This window comes from Acinonyx jubatus, chromosome A1, assembly GCF_027475565.1.
Source record: "Acinonyx jubatus isolate Ajub_Pintada_27869175 chromosome A1, VMU_Ajub_asm_v1.0, whole genome shotgun sequence".
NCBI classification, from domain to species: domain Eukaryota; kingdom Metazoa; phylum Chordata; class Mammalia; order Carnivora; family Felidae; genus Acinonyx; species Acinonyx jubatus.
The window spans coordinates 108,606,378-108,628,835 of NC_069380.1; the positions used below are offsets into that span (position 1 = coordinate 108,606,378).

A 22,458-nucleotide genomic window follows, 5' to 3' on the forward strand; every position below is an offset into this window, starting at 1 on the left:
CAGTTAATGCATTCCAACCAGGGTGTTGGCCACAATTGTTAATGAATGACTCAGGGGTTCACTTTGACTTTTAGAATCTATAGTAAGTTATGGGACCAGTATAGACACAGCTCTAAAAAATCCTGACTCACTCAGGTCTTTCCTTGGTTAAAGAGCCTGCTTGTTGACCGTAGAGATACTTTTCAATCCATTGTTTTCTTCTGGGACAAAATCTTTTAAGAAGCCTATTATTTTCTAGGTTATCTTATTTGCCAGGTGGCCCTTCGAGGGCTTCTGTTCCAAGGCCGATTTTTCACCCTAACTTTTGTCACCTTTCAGCAGATTGGTAGCCAAACTAGATTGCTCTGTCCACTAGTCTGATCTTTGCTGCCCAGGGGCTCACACTTCCACTTGACCAGTTTCTGCCCCTTGTTTTATCTAGACCAGGCACTTGCCTGAAAACCCGTCCCAGGTCCTAAAATGTGGTTTGATGGCCCTTTCTCGATTTGTTCATAGTTTATAACAGCTTTATTGAGATATAACCCACGTACGGTACAGTCAACTCACTTAAAGTGTACAGTTTGATCGTTTTTAGTGTAGTCCCAAAACTGTGCCGTTGTCCCCACAATCAATTTTAAAACATTTTCATTCCTCCAAAAAGAAATCCTGTATTCATTAGTTGTCAGACTCCTTCCTATTTTTACAGTTTTTAACAGTGGTTTTTATGTTTTAATTTGTCATTCCAGGAAAGATACCGTGTAGTTTTCTTCCCAAGGCATTGAAGTTTTTGTTTTTGACTATTTAAGCATCAGTTTTCTATTTGATACTGTCTTCTCTAGATCCAAGTTTTCTTCATTTGTAAAGATAGTGCACTGAGTCACATTTTTAACTTTTTGGTTCTTTCTTGCCTAGTTTTGAACATGATTTCTCTCCAGGGAGAATTCCTTATATTGGAACGAATAGTGTTCCTGAATTTTTTTCAGACTGTTTTCTTAGGCTTTTTTTTTTTTAATAAAAAAAAAAAAAAAAAGACAACAGCTACAACAGTTTTACCATGAATTCCATTGTTTGGAATGAAAAGGGTTGCTTTAAGAAAAAAAAAGATTAAACAAACTGAGGGCTGATGTGGTGTGGGTGGGGGGATGGGTTAAATGGGTGATGGGCATTAAGGAGGGCCCTTTTTGGTTTGAGCACTGGGTTATGTGTAAGAGATGAATTCCTGGGTTCTACTCCTGGAGCCAAGACTATAGTGTATGTTAATGAAATTGAGAATAAAAAAACAAAGAAAACAGATTAGTCTTTCCAAATTGGAATTAATTTTGCCTCAAAGACTAGGTGATGGGTGACCAGATACATCATGTAACTATGATAAAATACTGTCTAGATACTTTTGAGCAATTGAAAAAAAAAATTTTTTTTTAAAGTTTATTTTTGAGAGTGAGAGAGAGAGTGCAAGCAGGGAGGGGCAGAGAGAGAAGGAGACACAGAATCCAAAGCAGGTTCCAGGCTCTGAACTGTCAGCACAGAGCCCGACACGGGGCTCGAACCACAAACTGTGAGATTGTGACCTGAACCGAAGTTGGATGATTAACAGACTGAGCCACCCAGGCACCCCTTGAGTGATTTTTTTTTATCTGTTTTCCCCATATTTTATATTTTCCAGGAACTTCTAGGGATATCATACATTTTGAACTAGGATTTTGCTTAAAGTTCTTTCTTGGGGGCGCCTGGGTGGCGCAGTCGGTTAAGCGTCCGGCTTCAGCCAGGTCACGATCTCGCGGTCCGTGAGTTCGAGCCCCGCGTCAGGCTCTGGGCTGATGGCTCGGAGCCTGGAGCCTGTTTCCGATTCTGTGTCTCCCTCTCTCTCTGCCCCTCCCCCATTCATGCTCTGTCTCTCTCTGTCCCCAAAATAAATAAAAACGTTGAGAAAAAAGAAAAAAAAATTAAAAAAAAAATAAAGTTCTTTCTTGGTGTCCCAAAGTAGAAGGTGGGAGTGGAAAGGTTGATTTTTTTTTTTTTTTATAGTAGTTATGGAAAAATGGATTTTTGTCTCAGGCACACAGAGTATGATGTAGGTTTGCTTTAATGTGATAGTGGAAATGAGATGCAATTTTTGGAGAGTTGGCTATTTTGGAATTACCTCATTTCAAATTGTAGGTGTAACAGTATTTGGAATCAGTTTTGGAGGATCCAGTTAACTTTTGTCCAGAAGAGACTCTTGCTTTTCCACTAAATACAGGCTTTCTAAATTAAAAAAAAAAAAAATTTTTTTTTAACATTTATTCATTATTGAGAGACAGAGAGACAGAGCACAAGCATGGGAGGGGCAGAGAGAGGGGAAGACACAGAATCTGAAGCAGGCTTCAGGCTCCAAGTGGTCAGCACAGAACCTGATGTGGGGCTCGAACCCATGAGCAGTGAGATCATGACCTGAGCCAAAGTCGGACACCCAACCGACTGAGCCACCCAGGTGCCCCAGGTTTTCTAAATTTTAGGAAATATTGAGTGCCTCCTATATGTTAGCTATTGTGCTAAGCCCTGGAGGTACTCTGGACAAATAAATAGGATCCTGCCGTCATGGGCATGGGTGATGGGGAAAAAAACAGATGCTAAACAAACAAGTCACTACTAACTGTGGTAAAGGTCTAGATAGGAAAGTATAGAATATGATGATGAGGCCTGGGTGGGGACACCTAATTTAAATTGGATGTGTGGTGGGGATGGAAGATACTCTTAAAGAAGTGCAATGTAAGTTAGGCCCTGGAGGATGAGTAGAAATTTACATGGAGGTGGTGGGTGGGTCTAAGGAAGAGCTGATCCAGGAGCTGATCAGGAACAAGTGATGAAGACCTGAAGCATTTAAAAGAGCTTGGTACACTTGCCTGAGAAGATCATAACTAGTCTTGAGCCGTTTGAGAGAATGTTGTGAGATAGATGGACTGGAGTGAGGCAGGACTTTGTAAATCATGTTAAAGGGTTTTTATTTAGGTGCAGTAGGAGTTGATAGAATTTAAAATTTAAAAGTATGATTGCCTTTTTTTGTGGAGAATGGATTTATCTGAGAAGGGGAAGAGAAGAAGCAGGGTGTTACTTAGGTTATTGCAATATTATTCCATGGGGGAGTTGATGTTGCTCTCCACTAGTGTTGTATCATGCGGGGGGCAGTGTGGGTGGCTTTGAGATAAATTTTGGAGTTTTAAATTAGGAGCATCCAAGTTGATGTTGATCATAGGCTTTGGAATAAGATGAAAAGCTTATTTTTATATTTAGTGGGATTATTACAGTAGAAAGGGTACAACCTTAAAGCTCTGGAAAGAAAATGTTACTGGCGTGCCAAACATTATGAAAGAATTGGGCTATACTTTCCAAAAAGAACAGTGTATAGGATAGAAAAATGAATTACTTATGAAATAATTTCTTTGTGTGAATTGTTTATATGACCCTTTTTGTGGCCCTAGTTCCTAATAAAACAGAAATATTAGAAATTTGAAGAGACCAAATTGTCTATTATTAGCTGCCTTTGAGAGAGCAAAAGCTGAAAGTATGTACTTTCTGGTTAACTGGGAGATCAATAATTGATACTTGTGCGAGGAAAGTATTCCTATGAAGTTCTTGTTTTTGCATGTTATGTAGAGCTAATTATAGCAGGTGGATCTTGGATCTTTTGGATTCAAAGAAAAGGCAAGTTACTTTGTTAACTAAAGTTCAGACTGCTTATCCCATTTACCCTCTTATGTTGAATTGCAGAAATCATGAAAATAGTTCCTTAGAATCACTAATGAGCTAAAATACAATTTTGTATACAAAGTGGGTAGACTATTTGACAGGAACTTTATGCCATTAGGTTCTAAATTAAAAAAAAAATTTTTTTTTTAATGTTTATTTTTGAGAGAGAGAAGCAAGTGTGGGAGGGGCAGAGGGAGACACAGAATCTGAAGCAGGCTCCAGGCTCTGAGCTGTCAGCACAGAGCCCAAGGTGGGGCTCGAACCCATGAATTGTGAGATCATGACCTTAGCCGAAGTCAGCACTTAACCAACTGAGCTACCCAGGCACCCCTGAATTGGGTTTTCTACATTAAAACATTTTTTTCTTGACTTAACAAGATACATGTTTGTTGTAACAAAAAAACACTATGTTGCTAAAGTTTCTTGTCCTTCTCATTATTTTTATTTGTTGTGTATCCTTGTATACCTTTTTTCCAGACTTCTGCAAATATACATAGGGGAGTGGGTGTGTTTAAACAAATAGGATCATACTATATTTTGTAAAATTTCTACACCTATATTTTAGACATCCATAGATAGGAATCTACCTTCTTAAATGTGTAATTATAAAAAAAAAATTATTTATTTTGAGAGGGAGAGAGAGAGAGAAAGAGGGTGCTAGTGGGGTAGGGGCAAAGAGAGGGGAGAGAGAATCCCAAGCAGTCTTTGTGTTCTGTGCTGAGCTGGACTTTGGGCTCAATGTAACCACCCTCAGATCATGACCTGAGCTGAAATCAACAGTCGGACGCTTAACCAATTGACCCACCCAGGCGCTCCTGTACTTCTATTTCTGTTGGATAGAGTTCCAGATGTGAAATTGCTGGGGCATAGAATATGCAGTTGACCCTGTATATCAGTGTGCAGTTCAGGGGTGCTGACTTCTGTGCAGTCAAAAATCTGTATGTCAAAAAAGATTCCAATAACTTCACTGCTAGTAGCCTACTGTTGACCAGAAGCCTTACTGATAACGTAAATGGTCGATTAACACTTAATTTTGTATATATGTTCTATTTAAAGTAAGTTAGGCAAAAGAAAATCTTACTAAGATCATAGAGGAAATACATTTATACCACTGTACTGTATCAAAAAATCCATGCATAACTGGACCCACACATTTCAAACCTGTGTTCAGGGGTCAGCTGTATATGCTTAAAGTACTGCTGCCAGGATACTTTACACAAATATAAAGGATTAATTTGTAACAGGAAGATAAGTGATTTCTCTCACTGGAATTGTGAGGATTGTAATGAGTTAAAAGTATGCAACGTTTTTAAGACAAAGCCAGACACAGTAAATATTGTCAAGTATTTTCTAGTATTGCTGTTACTACCTTTTTGTATTTTTTTAATTAATCCTATTCATTAGTGGATTATGTTAGGATAATAAAATGAAGCTATTGAAGTTTGCCTTAAGGGTTCATAATTTGCAGCTTTTAATGTGCAAATCTTAATGCCTCAAGAATTTGCTGTGTTGGGGGTTCCTGGGTAGCTCAGTAGGTTACTTGTCTGACTCTTGATCTTGCTCAGGTCTTTATCTCAGGCTCATGAGGTTAAGCTCCACTTTGGGCTTCACACTGGGTGTGGACTTTACTTAAAAAAGAAAAGGGGTGCCTGGGTGGCTCAGTTGGTTGACTGTTCGACTTCAGCTCAGGTCATAATCTTGCTCATGTCATGATCTCATGGTGAGTTTGAGCCCTGTACGGGCTCTCTGTCAGCACAGAGCCTCCTTCGGATCCTCTGTCCTTCCTCTCTGCTCCTCCCCTGCTTGAGTTTTCTCTGTCTCTGTCTCTGTCTCTCTCTCTTTCTCTTCAAAAATAAACTTTAAAAAGTACATTAAGAAAAAGAATTTGATGTGCTTTGAGAGTAGTGTATCGTTTAAATGTGAGCTGTTTGGTCTGTTAGATGTTAATTTTGGAGGTACTTCCTAGTTCAGGCGTAAGAGGATAAGCAGTAGCACAGGATAGAAGGATAGTAGCAGAGGATAGATAAGTAAGCAGAGGATAGTCTGATTAATCTCTTCCATGATGCTTTTGCTTAAATCTATTATTTGATAGTCTAAAGACTATTATGGATTCTGTGAAAAATTCATTTTCTTATATTGGTTAAGAAAGCGAATTAGAACAACAGCTGTTTTAATATCCTGAGCAGTTCTACACATTCTTATAAACATGAAACTGCCTTTTAAGGATCTGTGTTGATTGCAGCTGTTCATAACATCCCATTAGAATGTGCATAAATATTTGGTCAGTAGTGTTTCTTACCCAGGAAGGGGAGAATGATGTTATTCTCTGGCCTAAAAAAAGATGGTTATTTCTAGGACTTAACTATTAGAACAGGGGAGTCTTGAACTTAATTTGAATTAATTTCATGTAAAGCAACCTGTAATTGGGAGTGGAGGAAAAGTGATGTCAGTCAAGTAGCCAAGTCTGTGTTTTTAGCAGCATTGACTTGGAGTTGTGTGGCATAGAGAGGAAGTACAAGATAAAGATTCCTGCTGCCTAGAGGTGTAACCATTCTAGGTGGAAACACGAATGAGATAAAGCAGTAGTAAATAGCATAAGAGAGTAAGAACAGTTGTGGACAGGTTATTAAGTACAGACTTAAGCTATCAATGCAGAGGAGAGGTTGCATGCCTGGGGGATGGAGTGATGAGGAAAGGCAGGGATGGGGCTTGAGCACATAGGATTAAAACTCATGGAGGAAAGGATTGGGATGGTCTAAGTGAAGGTTTAGAAGTGGGAATAAATTTAAGGGTTTTGGTAGGCAGTATGAGAAGCAGATATATATGGGACTTGGAGCCTGGTGGTACTGATTTTGAATCGTAGATGCTGATATTTACCAGTTATATTTCAGGGCGCATTAACTTCTTTTATAAAATTGGGTCCATAATAGTTCTTTTCTCCGAGTACCTGGCAAAATCAAGTGTAGAATGCTTGCTTAGTACACTGCCTGGCATATGAAAGGTGTGGGAGCTCGACCTGTTCGGCTGAAGGAGAGGCTTCCTGCCATAGATAAAGATTGGGTGCAGGCTCTGTGCAAATTTTGGAAGTTCCTGGTGAGTGGGGAGTGGTAGATATGTTTCTTTTTAATAGCTTGTTCTATCCTTGTTCCATGTAAAAATCCTAGTGGGGTGATTCGGTCCCTGAATGTTGTTCAGATGGTGTGTTGAGGAGAAACAAACTGAATTTCAGCTTATGTGTTTTTTAGGACCTATTATGTTTATTAGAATTCTGTAGGAGTATTTAATTAAATACTAATAGTGGCCATTCCTGGTGGGGATGGTGGTTGTGGATTTACAGATGTTTATTTTCTTTGCCATACTTTGTTTTCTAATTTTCTGCAATAAGCTTACACTAATTAGAAAGTAGTGGACTAGGTTCTCGAACAGGCCCTAATATTTGACTTAGTCTCTTGGGGCTTTCTTCACATGTGAATATTAGGTTACTTGGCATAAGCTTTTATTTTTAAAATCCTTCGATTTGTGCTGTTTGGCATATTGACCCCCATTCATTTGTTCTTTTTGAATGGAAGTAGGGCTTTTTATTCCTCCTAGGTAGATCATTTTGAAGATGGCTGACTGGATTTTAATGGATAGCTTGAGAAGGTGAAGCAGAACTTTTATAGCAAATTAGTTTGTATATTTTTAAGTGAGACTCAAACCAGGGCTTCACTGGAGCTATAATAATAGCTAATATTATTTATAATGTACCAGCCTCTGATATAAGCCCTTTAAAAGTGGATCACCACATTTAATCTTGGTAACAGGTATGAGGTAAGTGCTGTAATTTTCCCCATTTTATTCATTTTTTTTCCGATCTGCATTCTAATCCCAGGTTTATTCAACACATTCCTTTCACTCTACACAGTAAAGTATAAACACCACAGTGCCCCAAATGCTACAAGTTATAAAACTCAAAAACAAAATTTACAGTACTGACTGTATAATAAAAGCCAAAAAGTACTATACATATTGCCAAGGTAACCTGCAAAAGACCCCCCCATGAATAACAGCTGCAATAGAGGGGTCCGTGCAGTTATGACTCTGCAGAGCTGGCTCTCAACTTGTTCACCAATTTCAGAGAGAAATGCAGACCTGGGATGTGGGTGTGTGTGCATGAGTACATGTAAAAATAGAACCATTTTCGGGAACTAACACGGAGTGTTTGACCCTAGACATTGGAAGAGGACTGGAGCAGGGGAGCAGGGCCAGGCTAGCAGGAACAGCAGCTGCTCAAAAGTGCGTTCCTTCCTGAGAGATCCTGCAGACCAATAAGCAAGGGCATGACCAGGCCACCAGATTAGACCTCCGTCATTTGTGGATATGAAAATCATACCCCCAGGCTGGGGCTGCACTGCTACCCTGCTTGTCCTTGATGGCTTTGCCACTAAAGTGACTCTCTCATGAGCTCCTGAAAACTGGAGAGCATCTTTATGGGCACAACCCCAAACCAGTAATACTCCTGCAACTGGAACTCTGCTGTCAGAGGAAATGTCTCAGTTGCTGTTGTTTGGGCCAACCTTGAATAAGGAATTTCTTTCCTCCCTACCAATCCTGTTTTGCTTAGAAAAGTGACAGAACTGAAGTGGATGGGATAGAAGTCACGGCGCAGAGGTTCGGTGGCCCTATTTATCGGGAGGAGTTGGAGCTGGAGCAGCTCCTGTGGCCACAGCAGCCACCAGGGGAGTGACATCCCCGGCACACGGGGAGGCCTGCGCCTTAGGGAACTCTGTCTTTTTATCTGTGGGGGTGACTGGCACCACATGGTCGGGGGTGGCTGCATTCTTCTGGGAGGGCTGAATCACCTGGGGGCGGCCTAGGCCAGGGAGCCAGCACAGCTGTGCCAGTGATCTCTTGACCATTGATTTGTCCTTTGTCCAACACCTCGTTCATCTGCATTCTCAGACTCCATAGACGCTTAGCCTGTAGACAGATGGGGGTGCATCCTAGAAAGGATGTAGAGGTTGTAGAAACAAGCACGTTAATCATTTAAGTTTTCCCAGAGGTGGACAATGTCTCCATGATGTGGTCCGTGCTCACGTTCCTAGTGAGCCTTCTGATGTGCACTTGGGTTGGTTTAGGGGAAGGACTCTGCTTTTTCCTTTCCTTTGCACCTCTTTTGGGTGGTTTGGATTTCAAGTGGGAGCACCGTCTATTGTCGTGTCGATGCCTAGGACTCTGTGAGCCAGAGGAGCTGCTGGAGCTGGAGCTGGAGCTGCAGGGCACGCTGGAACTTCCCCAGCAGCTAGATGCTAAAGAGGAGCAAGGGCCTCTGCTCACACCTGTGCTGGTGGTAGAGCTGGACCACGACCTGGTGTTGCTGCCACCAGAGGAAGCATGGAAGCACTGCATCTCTTCCAAGCTTTATTCCTGCGGTGATCATTCTCGCTAGACTGCTTGGTGGCCCCTTTATCTTTAGAATGATCCTGGGACTTCTCGGCAGAGTGATCTTTGCTTTTGGTAGGAGAAGGAGCCGTCTTCTGCCACCGTGACCTTCTCCTGCTCTCCTCAGCTGTTAAGGCTGATGCCCTAACTTCCCCATTTTGGAGACGAGCAGATAGAATTTCAGAGATGTTAAGTGGCAGAGAGGTCATGCAGCTAGAACGGCCGAGAAGGGATTTGGACAGATCCATAACGATTATACGGATTCTAGAGTCTGAACTCTTCTTACTGCGCTTGTATTCAAACCAATAAAGTTGATGCAAGGTGGAAAACCTAAGGATTTCTTTCTTTAGTGCAATGGGCTTACTACTAAAGAACTTTGTGGAGTGTAATTTGCTTTGTAGTGATAGGATATTGATGATTTTCTATGATATGCTAAGGAAAATGTGGACTTTCCACATACTTGCAGGAGTTATGCCTTGTTTGAGGTGTTAGTGCTGTATCATGTGGTGAAGATTGACATTCCAGTAGTGACATTTGATTGTTCTGTAAGAAGTTGTAACAGTAGTGTGTGTATGTATGAGCCAAAAAAGGATGAATACAGCTGACTCTTGAACAGTTTTAGGGGTTAGGGGTGACAATCCTTTGCATAGTCAAAAATCTCCTTGTAACTTGACTAATCAAAAACTTAACTATTAATAGTCTACTGTTGATTGGCAGCATTACTGAAAAACAGTCAACACATTTTATGCATTATATGTCTTATATTCTCTATTCTTAGAACAAAGTAAGCTAGAGAAAAGAATCGTCAGTAAGAAGATAATGAAGAGAAAATACATTTATAGTACTGTACTGTATCACAAAATACCCATAGTTCAAACCATTGTTGTTCAAGGGTCAACTGTAATTTGAACTGAGACCAACTTTTATTTAGCTTTTCAAGATGTGCAAAACAGTTTTTTTCTTTAATTTTCTTTAACATTTATTTATTTTTGAAAGAGAGAGAGAGAGAGACCAAGCACAAGCAGAGGAGGGGCAGAGAGAGAGGGAGACACAGAATCCAAAGCAGGCTCCAGGCTCTGAGTTGTCAGCATAGAGCCCTGTGTGGGGCTTGAACCCACAAACTGTGAGATCATGACCTGAGGCAAAGTTGGACGCTTAACTGACTGAGCCACCCAGGCACCCCAAAAATTTTAGATCCCTGCCTCAAACCACATACAAGAAAAATTCCTGATTAGTCAAATATTTAAAGGTTTATAAGTTAAATTTCAAAATAAAACCATGTATTTACTGTTAAAGCAGATGTAGATTTTAAAAGTAGGTAGAAATGTTAACTAACTTCAAGAACATTACCTATGGCAGCTCTGTATAATAGAACATTCTTTGAGGTGGAGGTGTTCTGTATTGCATAGCCCAAAGTCCAGCAAGTTTTAACCCAATTCTGGTAAGTTTTAAGAGGTAGAAATAAGATTAAGTTTTACTTGAAGGACATTGGGAAGGATTCACAGACAGAGTGGGTGATGCTTCTGGAGAATGAGTGAGATGCATATAGAAGGGCCAGGGCATTTCAGGTGGCAAAAGTGGTATGAGCAAAGCAGAAGGATTGGATGACTAACTTGTGTTGGGTCACTTTGCCTGAGATGCCGGTGGAAAATGGGGTTGGGGTTGGGTTGGTGAGAGGTCTTAAGTTCCACAGTTAAGGAACCTGGGCTTTATTTGTTGGTTATTGATTTTGTTTGGAAGGTAATCACAAGCAAGACCCCTTCAGAGTTCTCCAGGTAGAAGGGAAAATTAACCTTCAACAGGATATATAATGAAGTTGAGAAAATTAATGTTTTTTATTGTAAGACCCAGCGCTTGTTTTGAGGAGATGAAGGTTTGAAGAAAGGGCTGCAGGAAACAATGGAAGATAAATAATGTTGCCCTATAATTATGTTGGGATTGAGGTGTTGGTGTGATACACCTTAGAAATTCAGCTCTGCTGACATTTAGAAAAGATGTGAGTTTACCATTGTTAGGCTTAGGCTAGAAGGCCTTTTTGGAGTGGAGAGGGTGAATGGAGTGGATAAGATTATCATTAGCATTTTCTAAAGGGCAATGTGGGCTGTGATAGAGATATTTATGTAGTAATGAGGACATTTAAAAAGAAATTTTAGTGGCTAGTGTTATATATATGCAGAAAAGCTAAGCTTGTTTCTAGGAGGCTACATCCAGCACATTCTAGTCCTGCAGAGTTTAGAGTTCAGAGCATATCTGAGGAGATCCTAGGCTATGCCATACTCCTACACGGCACAGTTACCTTCAACTGCTCTGGGAGATCGGTTCACAGGGGTTCTTAACCTATAGGGTGGAAAGGGCCACTGAGGCACAGAAAGGCCCAGCCTCCTGGCAGATTGCACAGGGCTAGTAAGTTTATTAAAGTAAAAGAATTCTCAATAGGTCATTTAATATAGTCAGATTTGGACCAAGGCAATATGACTCCAGAGCTTAGTTACTCTAAATTGGAAGAACTAGGGGTCTAGGGCAGATAGAGAGGGTCCAAGGTAGGGTGTAAGGTATGGAGAAAGGATCTAGAGTCTCACTTCATTGCTTTTAAGTTGTGTGACCCCGGATAAGTTTACTTCACCTTTTTGGGCTCAGTTTCTTTTCCTATAAAAGAGGGATAAGATGGAACTCTTGAGAATTTAATGAGGTAATAAATGTAAACAGTTTGTATAATCATTGCTACTAAAGTTAACTTTTACTATATATAGGAGGACAGAAGTTCTCCAGGTTTATAGATTACTTGGTGAGGTTGTAAGCTGTTTGAAAAGGCAAGATGTATTAGTAAGGGGGTACATTACTTTGTGTTGGCATTTTGAGCCCCAGACTTGAAGAATAAGAGAATAGTGGAGATGGGCTGGTCCGCCTCTTGGTAGTATTGTGAGACAGATGGTTATCTCATCAGATTTGTGCTTCAAAGTCTAAATGACAGGGCTCCAGATGCCGCCCATTCTCATGGATAGTTGTACTCAATGGAGAGGGCAAAATCAGATTTACTGTGTGCTTTTACAAATGTGGCTTTTTAACCTCACACTCAGAAAACTTGCCTGCTCTGGTGATGTAATCCTGCCTGGACGTAATGTTGCAGTAAGGTTTGATGCTTAAATGTTTTTTCTTCTAGGGCTTGCATTTCTTTTGGTCCTAAGAATCGTTCAATTGGAGCAGCAGCTAAAAGCCAGGTAGAGTTTTTTTTTTTTTTCCTAAAATGACTGACTTCTCTGTTTTGTCCATCTTTTCATTCAGCAGTTATTGGAGTGCCCTTTACGTGCCTAGTATGGCAGTCCCTAAGTGGACAGCTGAGAAAGACAGGTCTGATCTTAGTCTCCTGTGCTTGAGTGAGAAGCAAATAGCTTTTTAAAATGACATAAACGGTATAATCTGTTTAACGTAAGACCCTAGGAGGTATTTTGCCCAGATCTTGTTTAAGCAAAGCTCACTTATTCCCATTTATTTTACGTGTTCCTTAAAGTCTGTCTTTTTGGGTCTTCATCTTACTCCTGCTTAGAGTCGTTGTTTGTAGACTTGATCTTGTTAATCAAGGTTCTTAAAGAAGGAAAGCATACTTGTAGAGGCACACTTGACATTAGTTTACTTTATTTACTTTACACCTGACATTCTTTGTTGGTTTCTGAGTAACCAGAGTGTCAGAACTCCCAGGAGTTCTGTGTTTGAGGGCCTGAAATGACTGTAAAAGAGTTGCATATTTGATCTTTTTTCTGGTTCAGCCTGGAGCACCCTGTCTTTTTTTCTGGACTGGGCAGGGCTTCCGATTTAAAAGCCCCTGGCTGGCTTAGTTGGAAGACCATGCAACTCTTGACCTTGGGGTCTTGAGTTTGCGTGCCATGTTGAGTGTAGAGGTTACTAAAACAACAACAACAACAACAACAAAAGCCTGAGACAATGGAAATGGTGCTTAGCCAATAGATTTTTAGTCACATATTTAGTCACATTGGGTGTTTTATAATCTGATTTTCAAAAAGTTGAATATATGTTAGGGAGCAGTAGATACCAAGTAGAGAACTAGTTTGGGATGTCTTGCCTTCTGAAATTCCAGTGAGTTCTTTTGCTTTGAAACTTGCTTTCATTATTGAGAATAGTTAACTTGTACTCAACTGCCTGTCTACTTCTAGGATGACATAGTTACTGTGATACTGAGTTTCTGCTTGGCAGCCTACTGAAGTAGGGCCTGGTTTTGGAGGCCTGGTATTGTTTTGTAAAAGGACTTCTGTCTGCCTTTTAACATAGCTGACAAGAGGAGCTCTGTGGTACTTACAAAAGTAAAAGAAATTTGGAAGTGAAACATAGTATCGTTATCCAGAAATCACTGTTAGTATCTTAATGTATAAACTTTTTTGCTTTCTAAGGGTTTAAATGATTCCTTCACTCTAAAAGTGAGATCATACCATATAGATACTTACTTCCAACTTTCTAAAATAATGTTACCCACTGTATATGGATACATTTTATTTTTTAAACCCATTGTCCTGTTAATTGACCATCCATGCTGTTTCCAGTTTTCTCCTATTATGAATAATACTTGGTCACTGTCTTGCATTTATTTTTGTGTACTTAATGTTATCTTTTTTTTGTAATCTTAAGTTTCTTTCACTAGAATTTCTGAATTGATATTGCCAAATTGACTCCTGAAAAGTTTGAATCACAGACTATGGTAATTTTTAAAAATTAAAGGTCATTTTATGTAAATGTTGATTAGAAGTTTAAGAATCACGGATACCTTTGTACATGTCTTCATGGAGAAGTAGGACAAGCTGGGCTCTAGTGCCATCCCTGCCACTATGGTCTGTACAGGTCCCTTATTCCTCACTTCACATGTGAGCAGATCATACAGAAAGGTGTAATGCCGAAGAAAAAGAAACTCAGAAGGAAACTTTGTGGAGTTAAAATGTTGCTAATTGAGTCTGAGGCTGCTGAATTTTATTTTCAAACTGTATTTTGAGAGAGAGCACAGCACACATTAGTGGGAGCAGAGGAGGGGCAAAGAGAGATGAGAGAGAATCCCAAGCGGTCTCCAAACTGTTAGCACACAGCCTTATGTGGGGCTCGATCCCAAGAACTGTGAGATCATGACCTGAGCTGAAATCAAGAGTCAGACTCTTAACTGACAGAGACACCCTGGTATCCCTGAATTTTTTTTTTTTTTTTTTAATTGCTCCTAGTCTTTTTACGTTTTGACTCTGATATTCCTTCTCTTAGGTGATCTCCAATGCAAAGAACACAGTCCAGGGGTTTAAAAGATTCCATGGCCGAGCATTCTCTGATCCATTTGTGGAGGCAGAAAAATCTAACCTTGCATATGATATTGTGCAGCTGCCCACTGGATTAACTGGTATAAAGGTAAGGTTCCCAAAGTGATGCCTTATGAATACAGTGTTTTATTTGTATGTTTTATTCTGAGTTCAAGTTGTAGCGAAAACGTTAACAAATGTTTAGGAGAAGCTTTTGCTAGTAAAGACCATTTGGCATTTGGCATTTTTTGAATGACCTGGAATTTGATTGGGAGTGATAGGTGGCACTGTTACTATGGGTTGGACTGATGGGTGGTAGTGGTTTGAAGTTAACACTGCCATTGCTGCTTGTCTTGTTTACTGATGGAGCAGTCTTTCCAGTGTGATTTTAGTGAATGACTTTCTGCAATACCAGCAAAGAAATTTACACTTTAAAGTCACTAATGAAATGTATGGTCATACTCTTGACAATAGAACTTAGATTGGAAAGAGGTATTGTTCTTTTAGGGAAAAGGGAGATTAGTTTTTGGTATCTCTGTGACATCCAGAAGACTTTGTGAAGTATTAAGTGAGCTGATCATACAAAAGAGGTGAGAGGCTCAGGGATGGATAGGATGGGGACACTCTTCCCTCTACTCAGAGGTGGTAAGAGGAATCCAGAAGGGTGGATTGAGCTTTCCAGGCAACTCAGTTTAGCAAGAGGAGATTTGGTGTTTGAGACACCCCAGTTGGAGAAATCATGATCACGGGAATAGGCTCAAATGTAAGAGATGATGATGATAAGAAAAAGGTAGTCAGTTGTGCTGTTGTAGCTGAGAATTAGGTTGAATTTGGAAGTGAAGAATTCTGATAACCAAAGACTAATCTTAGGACATCTGTGGCAGTAATCTCAGAACAGTTTGAATGGGCTGGTAGTGGATAAATCTGGAGCACAGGGGAGGGGAAAAAAGGAAAAAAAGGAGGTGAATAAATGGAGGGTGCTTATAGTTAGGAAAGAAATAGGTATAGGTATTGGCACATTTGGTAATAAATGTTGTAAGAGCCAAAGGAGGAGGAGACTAGGGAAAAGACCTGGGGGACAAGTGGATCCAAGTACAAGAGTGGAGGAATTGACTAAGAATTAAGCAAATGGGGAAGAAGAGGCAGCTTAGAAAGAGGCTTATGGGGAGGGAGGGGTACTTTCCCATCTTTATATGCAATAAAGTGAGATACTCCTAGATGGTGAGCCAGAATATATGAGGAGTGGGTTGGGGAGTGAAGAGGTAAGGAGAAGGTGGGGTGCAGGTTCACTTGGAGCAGTGGAAAGAAGAGAGGTCTGTTTTGTGGTATGGATTGTATTTGGGGGAATATGGGCCTGTGGGATGGGGCTTATCCCAGGCAGTCTTTCGGCATTTAAAGTTTGCAAATCTTATCCAAGTTGCACATTTTTTGCAGCGTAGCGTATCTTGAATTAAATGAATAAATTCTTTAAATTCTTTAATTCAGAAGTACTTATGGGGGTCAGGTCTGTCCTGGGTGTTGGCTATAGCAATGAACAAATGAGACAAAAACTGTGTCCTCCAGTTAGATTGGATCCTAATTTTGGAAATGACCATAAAGTCACCACAGTAAACAAAGTAAAAAACACGTATTAGTCCATGTGGCAAGAGTTTCCACCACCAGACCCCTTTATAGAGGTGCAGTGTGGGTCATGTGATTTATACCGGTTTACGTGTGCACAGGTAATTGTCTTAGGTTTTGTTGGTGGTCACTGTATATTGTTTATGTAATGGTACTTGTCTGCAGGTATTCATGTTTGACAAGCATGTTAAAAAGCTAAAAGTGACTTTAAAGCTATTTTTGCTTCCCTAAATAGTGTTTTGTTCCCTCTTGAGATAATGTTTCTTTGATGATGTGCTAGATATTGCTCATTTTAAGGCTTTTAGGACATGAGAAACTTTAATAAGCCTAGATCCTTTTGTTGTTTTATTGCAGGTAAAATATATGGAGGAAGAGCGAAATTTTACTACAGAGCAAGTGACTGCCATGCTTTTGTCCAAATTGAAGGAGACAGCAGAAAGTGTTCTTAAGAAGCCTGTTGTGGACTGTGTTGTTTCGGTGAGTTTGATCCCTTTGTTTTACTGGGGACTTGAGTGAAGAAGCACAGAAAAGAAACTTGTTAATTGCAAATAAAATTGCTTTTTGCCTTAGGTTGTGATTATTTTAAGAATTTATCAAACTAGGCTACATTTTCTTGATGTTCTTTTCTGTCACATAGGTTTTTTTTAAAAAAAATATTTTTTTTCAACGTTTATTTATTTTTGGGACAGAGAGAGAGCATGAACGGGGGAGGGGCAGAGAGAGAGGGAGACACAGAATCGGAAACAGGCTCCAGGCTCTGAGCCATCAGCCCAGAGCCTGATGCGGGGCTTGAACTCCCGGACCGCGAGATCGTGACCTGGCTGAAGTCGGACGCTTAACTGACTGCGCCACCCAGGTGCCCCTGTCACATAGTTTTTATTCAGGTCATCTCTATTCTTTTTTTTTTTTTTTTTTCTATTATTCTTATTTGAAGGCTTATCTTAAAGCCCACTTCCTCCTGGATTCCTTTTAGCACACAGCATAGTGCCTGGCACACAATAGCTACTCATTTGTTGAATTAGTTGAATACTCTCAGTTATGTTGTCATTTTCTTCATTTCCATTTTGGTATTTTTGCTATTTTGATCTTGTCTTTTCCATATCCCTCTTAGGATGGCAGCCTGGCTCTGTGTAGCTTTGTGCTTGTAGGACAGTGGAGTCCTTAGGAACTGTTGGATTTGGGTGGATGTCTTAGCTTTGCAACTGAATCTCCTTACTCTGCATTTGTTATCTTGGTATCTTAGCTCTGTAGCCTCTTGTCTTCATGTTGGTGTATTGGTCCGCAAAGCAAGGACTCTCTTGGGTGACTGTTTTGTCCTGCAGTCTGTTGTCTGGTAGATTCCTTGGTTCTTAGCTATCTAGTAAAGTAGAACTGACATTCGACAGGAAGAAATAGATTATTGTTGTGTGCCATATTTTGGAGATGCAAAGAATAAAAGTGCTTCTTCTCATAAGAGCTCAGATTCAGTCCAGGCACTGTGTTTGTGCTTCCTAGACGCCTTCTGCCTTTCACTAACTGTTGTATTTTCACATTTGTCCCTGTTTTCCCCCACCTAGTGCCCTAACTTTGGTCTTGAAATATGGTCAGTGTAGAAGTGAAATTTATGTACAGTGGCAGAATGCCTGAGTGGCTTTTCCAGCTTTTGAGATCAAGTTAAGAGGTGATGTATTAAGTCATGTGTTAGGGGTCCTCTAGACTACACTGAGTTTCAGTGACTTGCCAGGAGAATTTGTAGAACTTACAACGTAGCCATACTCAAGCATAGATTTATTACAGTGAAAAGATAACAAAGCACAATCAACAGAGGGAAAAGTACATGGGCATTGTATGGAGGAAACCAGGTACAGACTTCCAAGAGTCCACTTGCAAGGTTCTTGATGTGCTTGATTCTTCCAGCAACATGTTGTGTTAACACGTGACATACTCAACACTAGGGAAGTTCTGCCTGAGCTTAGGAGTTGCGGATTTCTAACTGGAGGTCAGTTATGTAGGTAGTACCTTGTGCCTAACCTGTACCAAAGGTCTAGATTCCCAGAAGGAAGGTAGCTATTTAGCATAAATAATGTTGTATAAGCAGTTTAGGTGTAGTGAGCCACTCTTGTTATTTAGGGAGATTTTTCTTTGAATTTAGTGACCTGTTTCTCAGTTAAGTTACTCTGTGCCAGGACAGGGCTAACCTTTTCATCAGGCCTTTCTAAGGCCTTTCAAAGACAGCAGTCTTTGGCCCCTCTGTGAACCCTTCTGCACAGGTACTGCCCCAGCTCTTGGTATCATGTTATATCTAATAGCTATATAAATAGAGCCTGGGTGTATTTTGCTTTATTTATCAATTGATTATTGTTAAAACATAAACTTTAATTTTTTGGAAAGGTAATAGTAGCCCCATTGTTCAGAAATCAAATTGGCCCTTCTGCACCCTCTGCTTACCTAGTAGGAAGTTTTTTCTTCCTAGATGTTACGAGTTTTATTACTTGGTTACAGATCTTTCTAGAGGTTTTTGTGTACCCAAGTAAATAATCCTTTTTCTTAAAATGTTTATTTTGAGAGAGCACAAGTTGGGGAGAGGGGCAGAGGGAGAGAGAGAGAGAATCCCAAGCAAGCTCCATGTTCAGCGTGGAACCCGAAACGGGGGTCAGTCCCACAGCCCTGGGATCCTGACATGAGTCGACATCAAGAATCAGACCCAACTGACTGAGCCACCCAAGCGCCCTTGTATATATCTTTTTTTACTTTAATTTTTCTCCCCCCCCACCCCCTTTAAAAATTTTTTTTTGATGTTTGTTTTTGAGAGAGAGACAGAGAGAGACAGAGCGTGAGCAGAGAGGAACAGAGAGAAAGGGAGACACAGAATCTGAAGCAGGCTCCAGGCTCTGAGGTATCCGCACAGAGCCTGATGTGGGGCTTGAACTCACAGAGTGTGAGATCATGACCTCAGCCGAGAGCAAGAGTCAGATGCCTGACTGACTGAGCCACCCAGGCACATCCAGGTTTTTTTTTAATTGTAAAGAATTTTAAAAAAAGTTACATTGTAGTGAGTAAATTTGAACAGATATTTTTCATGTGTGATGTTTGTTTCTAGGGCTAAATTCCTAGAAGTAAAATTGTTACGACAGAGAGTTTCTCTGTATTTGTAATTTCAACAGCTGTTGTTTCACTGCCCTTTAAAGAATTTTACTAATTTAAACTTCTACCAATAGTGTGTGATAGAGCTTGTTTGACCACAGCTTCACCAGAAGAGTTATTGGTGAATCAGCTAATTCCATAATAGTTGAATAATGTATGTAATTTTAATGTTTTACTCTTTAGGTGAAGTTGAGAACATTTTTCAATTTAAGACCCCTTTTGTATTTCCTTTTCTGTGAAACATTCTTATCCTTTGCTCAATTTAAGTTTATGGTCTACATATTGATTTGTAGTTCTTCATATAATAGATGAGCTTTACCCTTTTATAATAAGAGTTGCAAATATTTTTCCCCATTTGGTCATTAGAATTTTTATGAGTCAAATATGTTAATCTTTAAAACATTTTTTTTTTACTTCTAGTTGGCATGTTGTGTTACATTAGTTTCAGGTGTAAAACTTAGTGATTTGATAAGTTTATACATCATGCTATGTTCACCACAAGTATAGCTACCATCTGTCCTCCTGCATTGCTATTCAAACATAATATTTTCTTTCTCTTTTTTTCCTACTGTATTTTGTGTTTTAGTTAGAGAATTTCTTACTCTAATGGTAAAAATTCCCTTTCCTTCTAGTACTTTTTTTAACTGTTAAATCTTTGAAATATTAGGTGTGCAGTAAGGATGCAACTTGATTTTTTTCTTTCTGTATGACTATCCATTTGTTCTAACAGTACTTACTGAATATTCGAACTTTACTGGTTTGAAATACTTCCTTGATCATACACAGAAAAAATCACTGTACGTATTTGAGGGCATTTCTGGATTTTACTGTTTGTCTATTTGTTTTTTATTTATTTCTTTTGAGAGAGAACACAGGTGAGCTGAGGAGGGGCAGAAGGAGGGAAAGAGAGAGAATCCCAAGCAGGCTCTGCCCAGTGCAGGACTTGAGCCCAGGTACTGTGAAATGATGACCTGAGCTGAAATCAAGAGTCTGGAAGCTTAACCGACTCAGCCATCCAGACACCCCAGGATTGTACTGTTTTTTTGGCAGGTGTATTTTAAATGAGGACTCTCTCATATAGTAAACTGGCACATTTTTTTTGTAGGTTCCTTGTTTCTATACTGATGCAGAAAGACGATCAGTGATGGATGCAACACAAATTGCTGGTCTTAATTGCTTACGATTAATGAATGAAACTACTGCAGGTAACAGGGACTGTTAACATTCTTGACTTGCTGAATCTGGATGGTTCTGCAATCTTAAAACCCTGGGGTTTCTTGTTCTTCATTTTGCTTGGAGCACTTACTACCTGTGTGCCACAGTATTTTTGGTTACTGTGTCACGCGTGAAGAATTCATCTGACCGGTGCTTTTTCTTTATCTGCCTAGCACTTACTTTGATATTTAATCACGTTTGTTTGGAAGGCTAGCAGATATTGTGTGTTCAGAGCAGTGCCTAGATTCAAAATCGACCTTTTCTCCACTTCTATTATGAGGTGTAAAGCAGCATCCAGAAGGAGATAACGTGGAAATGTTGAGATGGCACAAAGGTAGAAGAAATCCCAGAAAATATGTTTGGAAAACTGGGGGAAGTGGTTTGGGAAAAATTGGCAAAGTCATTGGAATTGGAAATTGGAAACATTAAGGAGGTCTAAGGGAATGTCAGCATTTTATTCTTTGAAGTTAATGTTCCTCATGAATAAATTATACAAAGTATATGAAGAATTTGATTCTTTCTAAAATAGTATGTGTAGTCCTACTATTTACTATATAATTTTTTTTTTTTTTACTTAATTGAATTTTAAATGTACTACTTAAATGATAACATTGAATTTTTTTCTTATGTAGTTGCTCTTGCATATGGAATCTATAAGCAAGATCTTCCTGCCCTAGAAGAGAAACCAAGAAATGTAGTTTTCATAGACATGGGGCATTCTTCTTACCAAGTTTCTGTATGTGCATTTAATAGAGGGAAACTTAAAGTAAGTATATTGTTTTTGGAAAATGTGATTTCAAGTGTGTGGTAATTAGGAATTTATGGGAGACAATTGAAAAAATATATTAAAGCGTTTTGTTTCATCAATGGAAGCTTAGTATGAATGATTTAAACTAGAAACTAGGTACGTAGGGATAGTGTAGAAGTTGTAATTTTTCAGGAGTTGGCGTAGTGTGAAGCAGAGAGTGTAGACCTTGAGGAAGAAGCTCTTAAGATTTCTGATCCTTACTTATCTACAATGTGTGGAAAATAATACTTACCTTAGAGGCTTACTAGGATTCTTTAACATTGAGTCCCTTTGTGTATTTTACACTGAGGATTGAAGAGATGACAAAGGTATCCTCTTCTTGCTCTTAAGGTTTTGAATGTTCTGGGAAAAGAGTATAGGGACTGGAACTTGGATGGCCAAAAAGAAACCAGACTGAGAGAGATAGTCCAGATTTCTGGAAACCTTAGAGCTCTCGAGAGAGTTTTGTACACTGAGAAGTCTAGCAGTATCAAAGACAAAGAGGGCCAGAGAGTATCTGGTCAACATTTGAATTTGCTGGTATATGCTGCTTCCACAGTGGGATATAAAAACAGTTCTGCAGGTGATTTTATCTAGAATTTGCTTAAGAACCAAGGAGTTTTTGAGTGCATTATTTAATTATTAGGGTTGTGTATCAGGGTTGTTTGTGTCAAGGCCTAAATTGCATTTCTCCCCTAAATTTGGGGATTGTTGGGGAGGGACTGACTGAAAATAAATGTTAAATTTGGGGCGTGTTGAGACTCTGTTACAGTCCTGTTATTTTGAAAACTAGACTTGGTTTCACTTAACATTCTGATTTATATTGTTTTTAGGCCTTTTTTTTTTTTTTTTTTTTTTGTTAAATAAAAAGGAAAATCTTTGGGGTGGTTGGGAAATAACAGGTTCATGATTTGTACAGATATAAATAATGAACCAAGTATAATTATTAGTACTTAAACTTTTACTCACTAATAAATGGCTTTATTTGTAAAATACATTGTATACTTTCACCTTTTTGAACAGAAGCTACTGGCCATAATTTAGCTTTGGCTTTGGGTCATAGTGATGTGTATTAGTGATTGATTACCTGCCCTTTTTCCCCCCTCCGTAATTATCCTTTATTGCTATTTGTCAGTTTTGGAGTTAAAATTTACTCATCATGAAAACGTCCCCAAACTTGGAAAACATTTACATGAAAAGAAAAACATTCACAATTGTACTACTCTGAACAGGTTGCTGTGTTTCATTTTAGTTTTTAGAAGAAAACAAAATTGTAATTAGACTATATTCAGTTCTGTGCCC

General features: G+C 39.4%; 1 protein-coding gene, 1 long non-coding RNA gene and 1 pseudogene across 5 annotated transcripts in view; 2 read left to right on the forward strand and 1 right to left on the reverse strand.

Moving 5' to 3' along the window:
- The window catches only part of HSPA4 (heat shock protein family A (Hsp70) member 4), a 90,944-nt gene that overhangs the window by 1,114 nt on the left and 67,372 nt on the right, over positions 1 to 22,458 (forward strand). For 2 of the 4 annotated variants that reach the window (XM_053220972.1, XM_027076703.2), the window contains exons 2-6: positions 12,287 to 12,344; positions 14,380 to 14,520; positions 16,386 to 16,508; positions 20,260 to 20,359; positions 21,002 to 21,135. In XM_053220972.1, the coding sequence (XP_053076947.1) occupies positions 12,287 to 12,344; positions 14,380 to 14,520; positions 16,386 to 16,508; positions 20,260 to 20,359; positions 21,002 to 21,135 (556 nt within the window). Of the gene's footprint in view, positions 1 to 761; positions 781 to 12,286; positions 12,345 to 14,379; positions 14,521 to 16,385; positions 16,509 to 20,259; positions 20,360 to 21,001; positions 21,136 to 22,458 lie in introns of those variants that run through there. The other 2 variants (XM_027076704.2, XM_027076705.2) reach the window with 2 other exon arrangements.
- LOC128315205 (uncharacterized) lies at positions 788 to 5,548 on the forward strand. The gene is made up of 2 exons (XR_008297719.1): positions 788 to 1,710; positions 1,961 to 5,548. It is a non-coding gene; the product is annotated as an uncharacterized LOC128315205 (long non-coding RNA).
- Positions 8,371 to 9,374, reverse strand: LOC106970684 (RNA-binding protein with serine-rich domain 1-like; annotated as a pseudogene).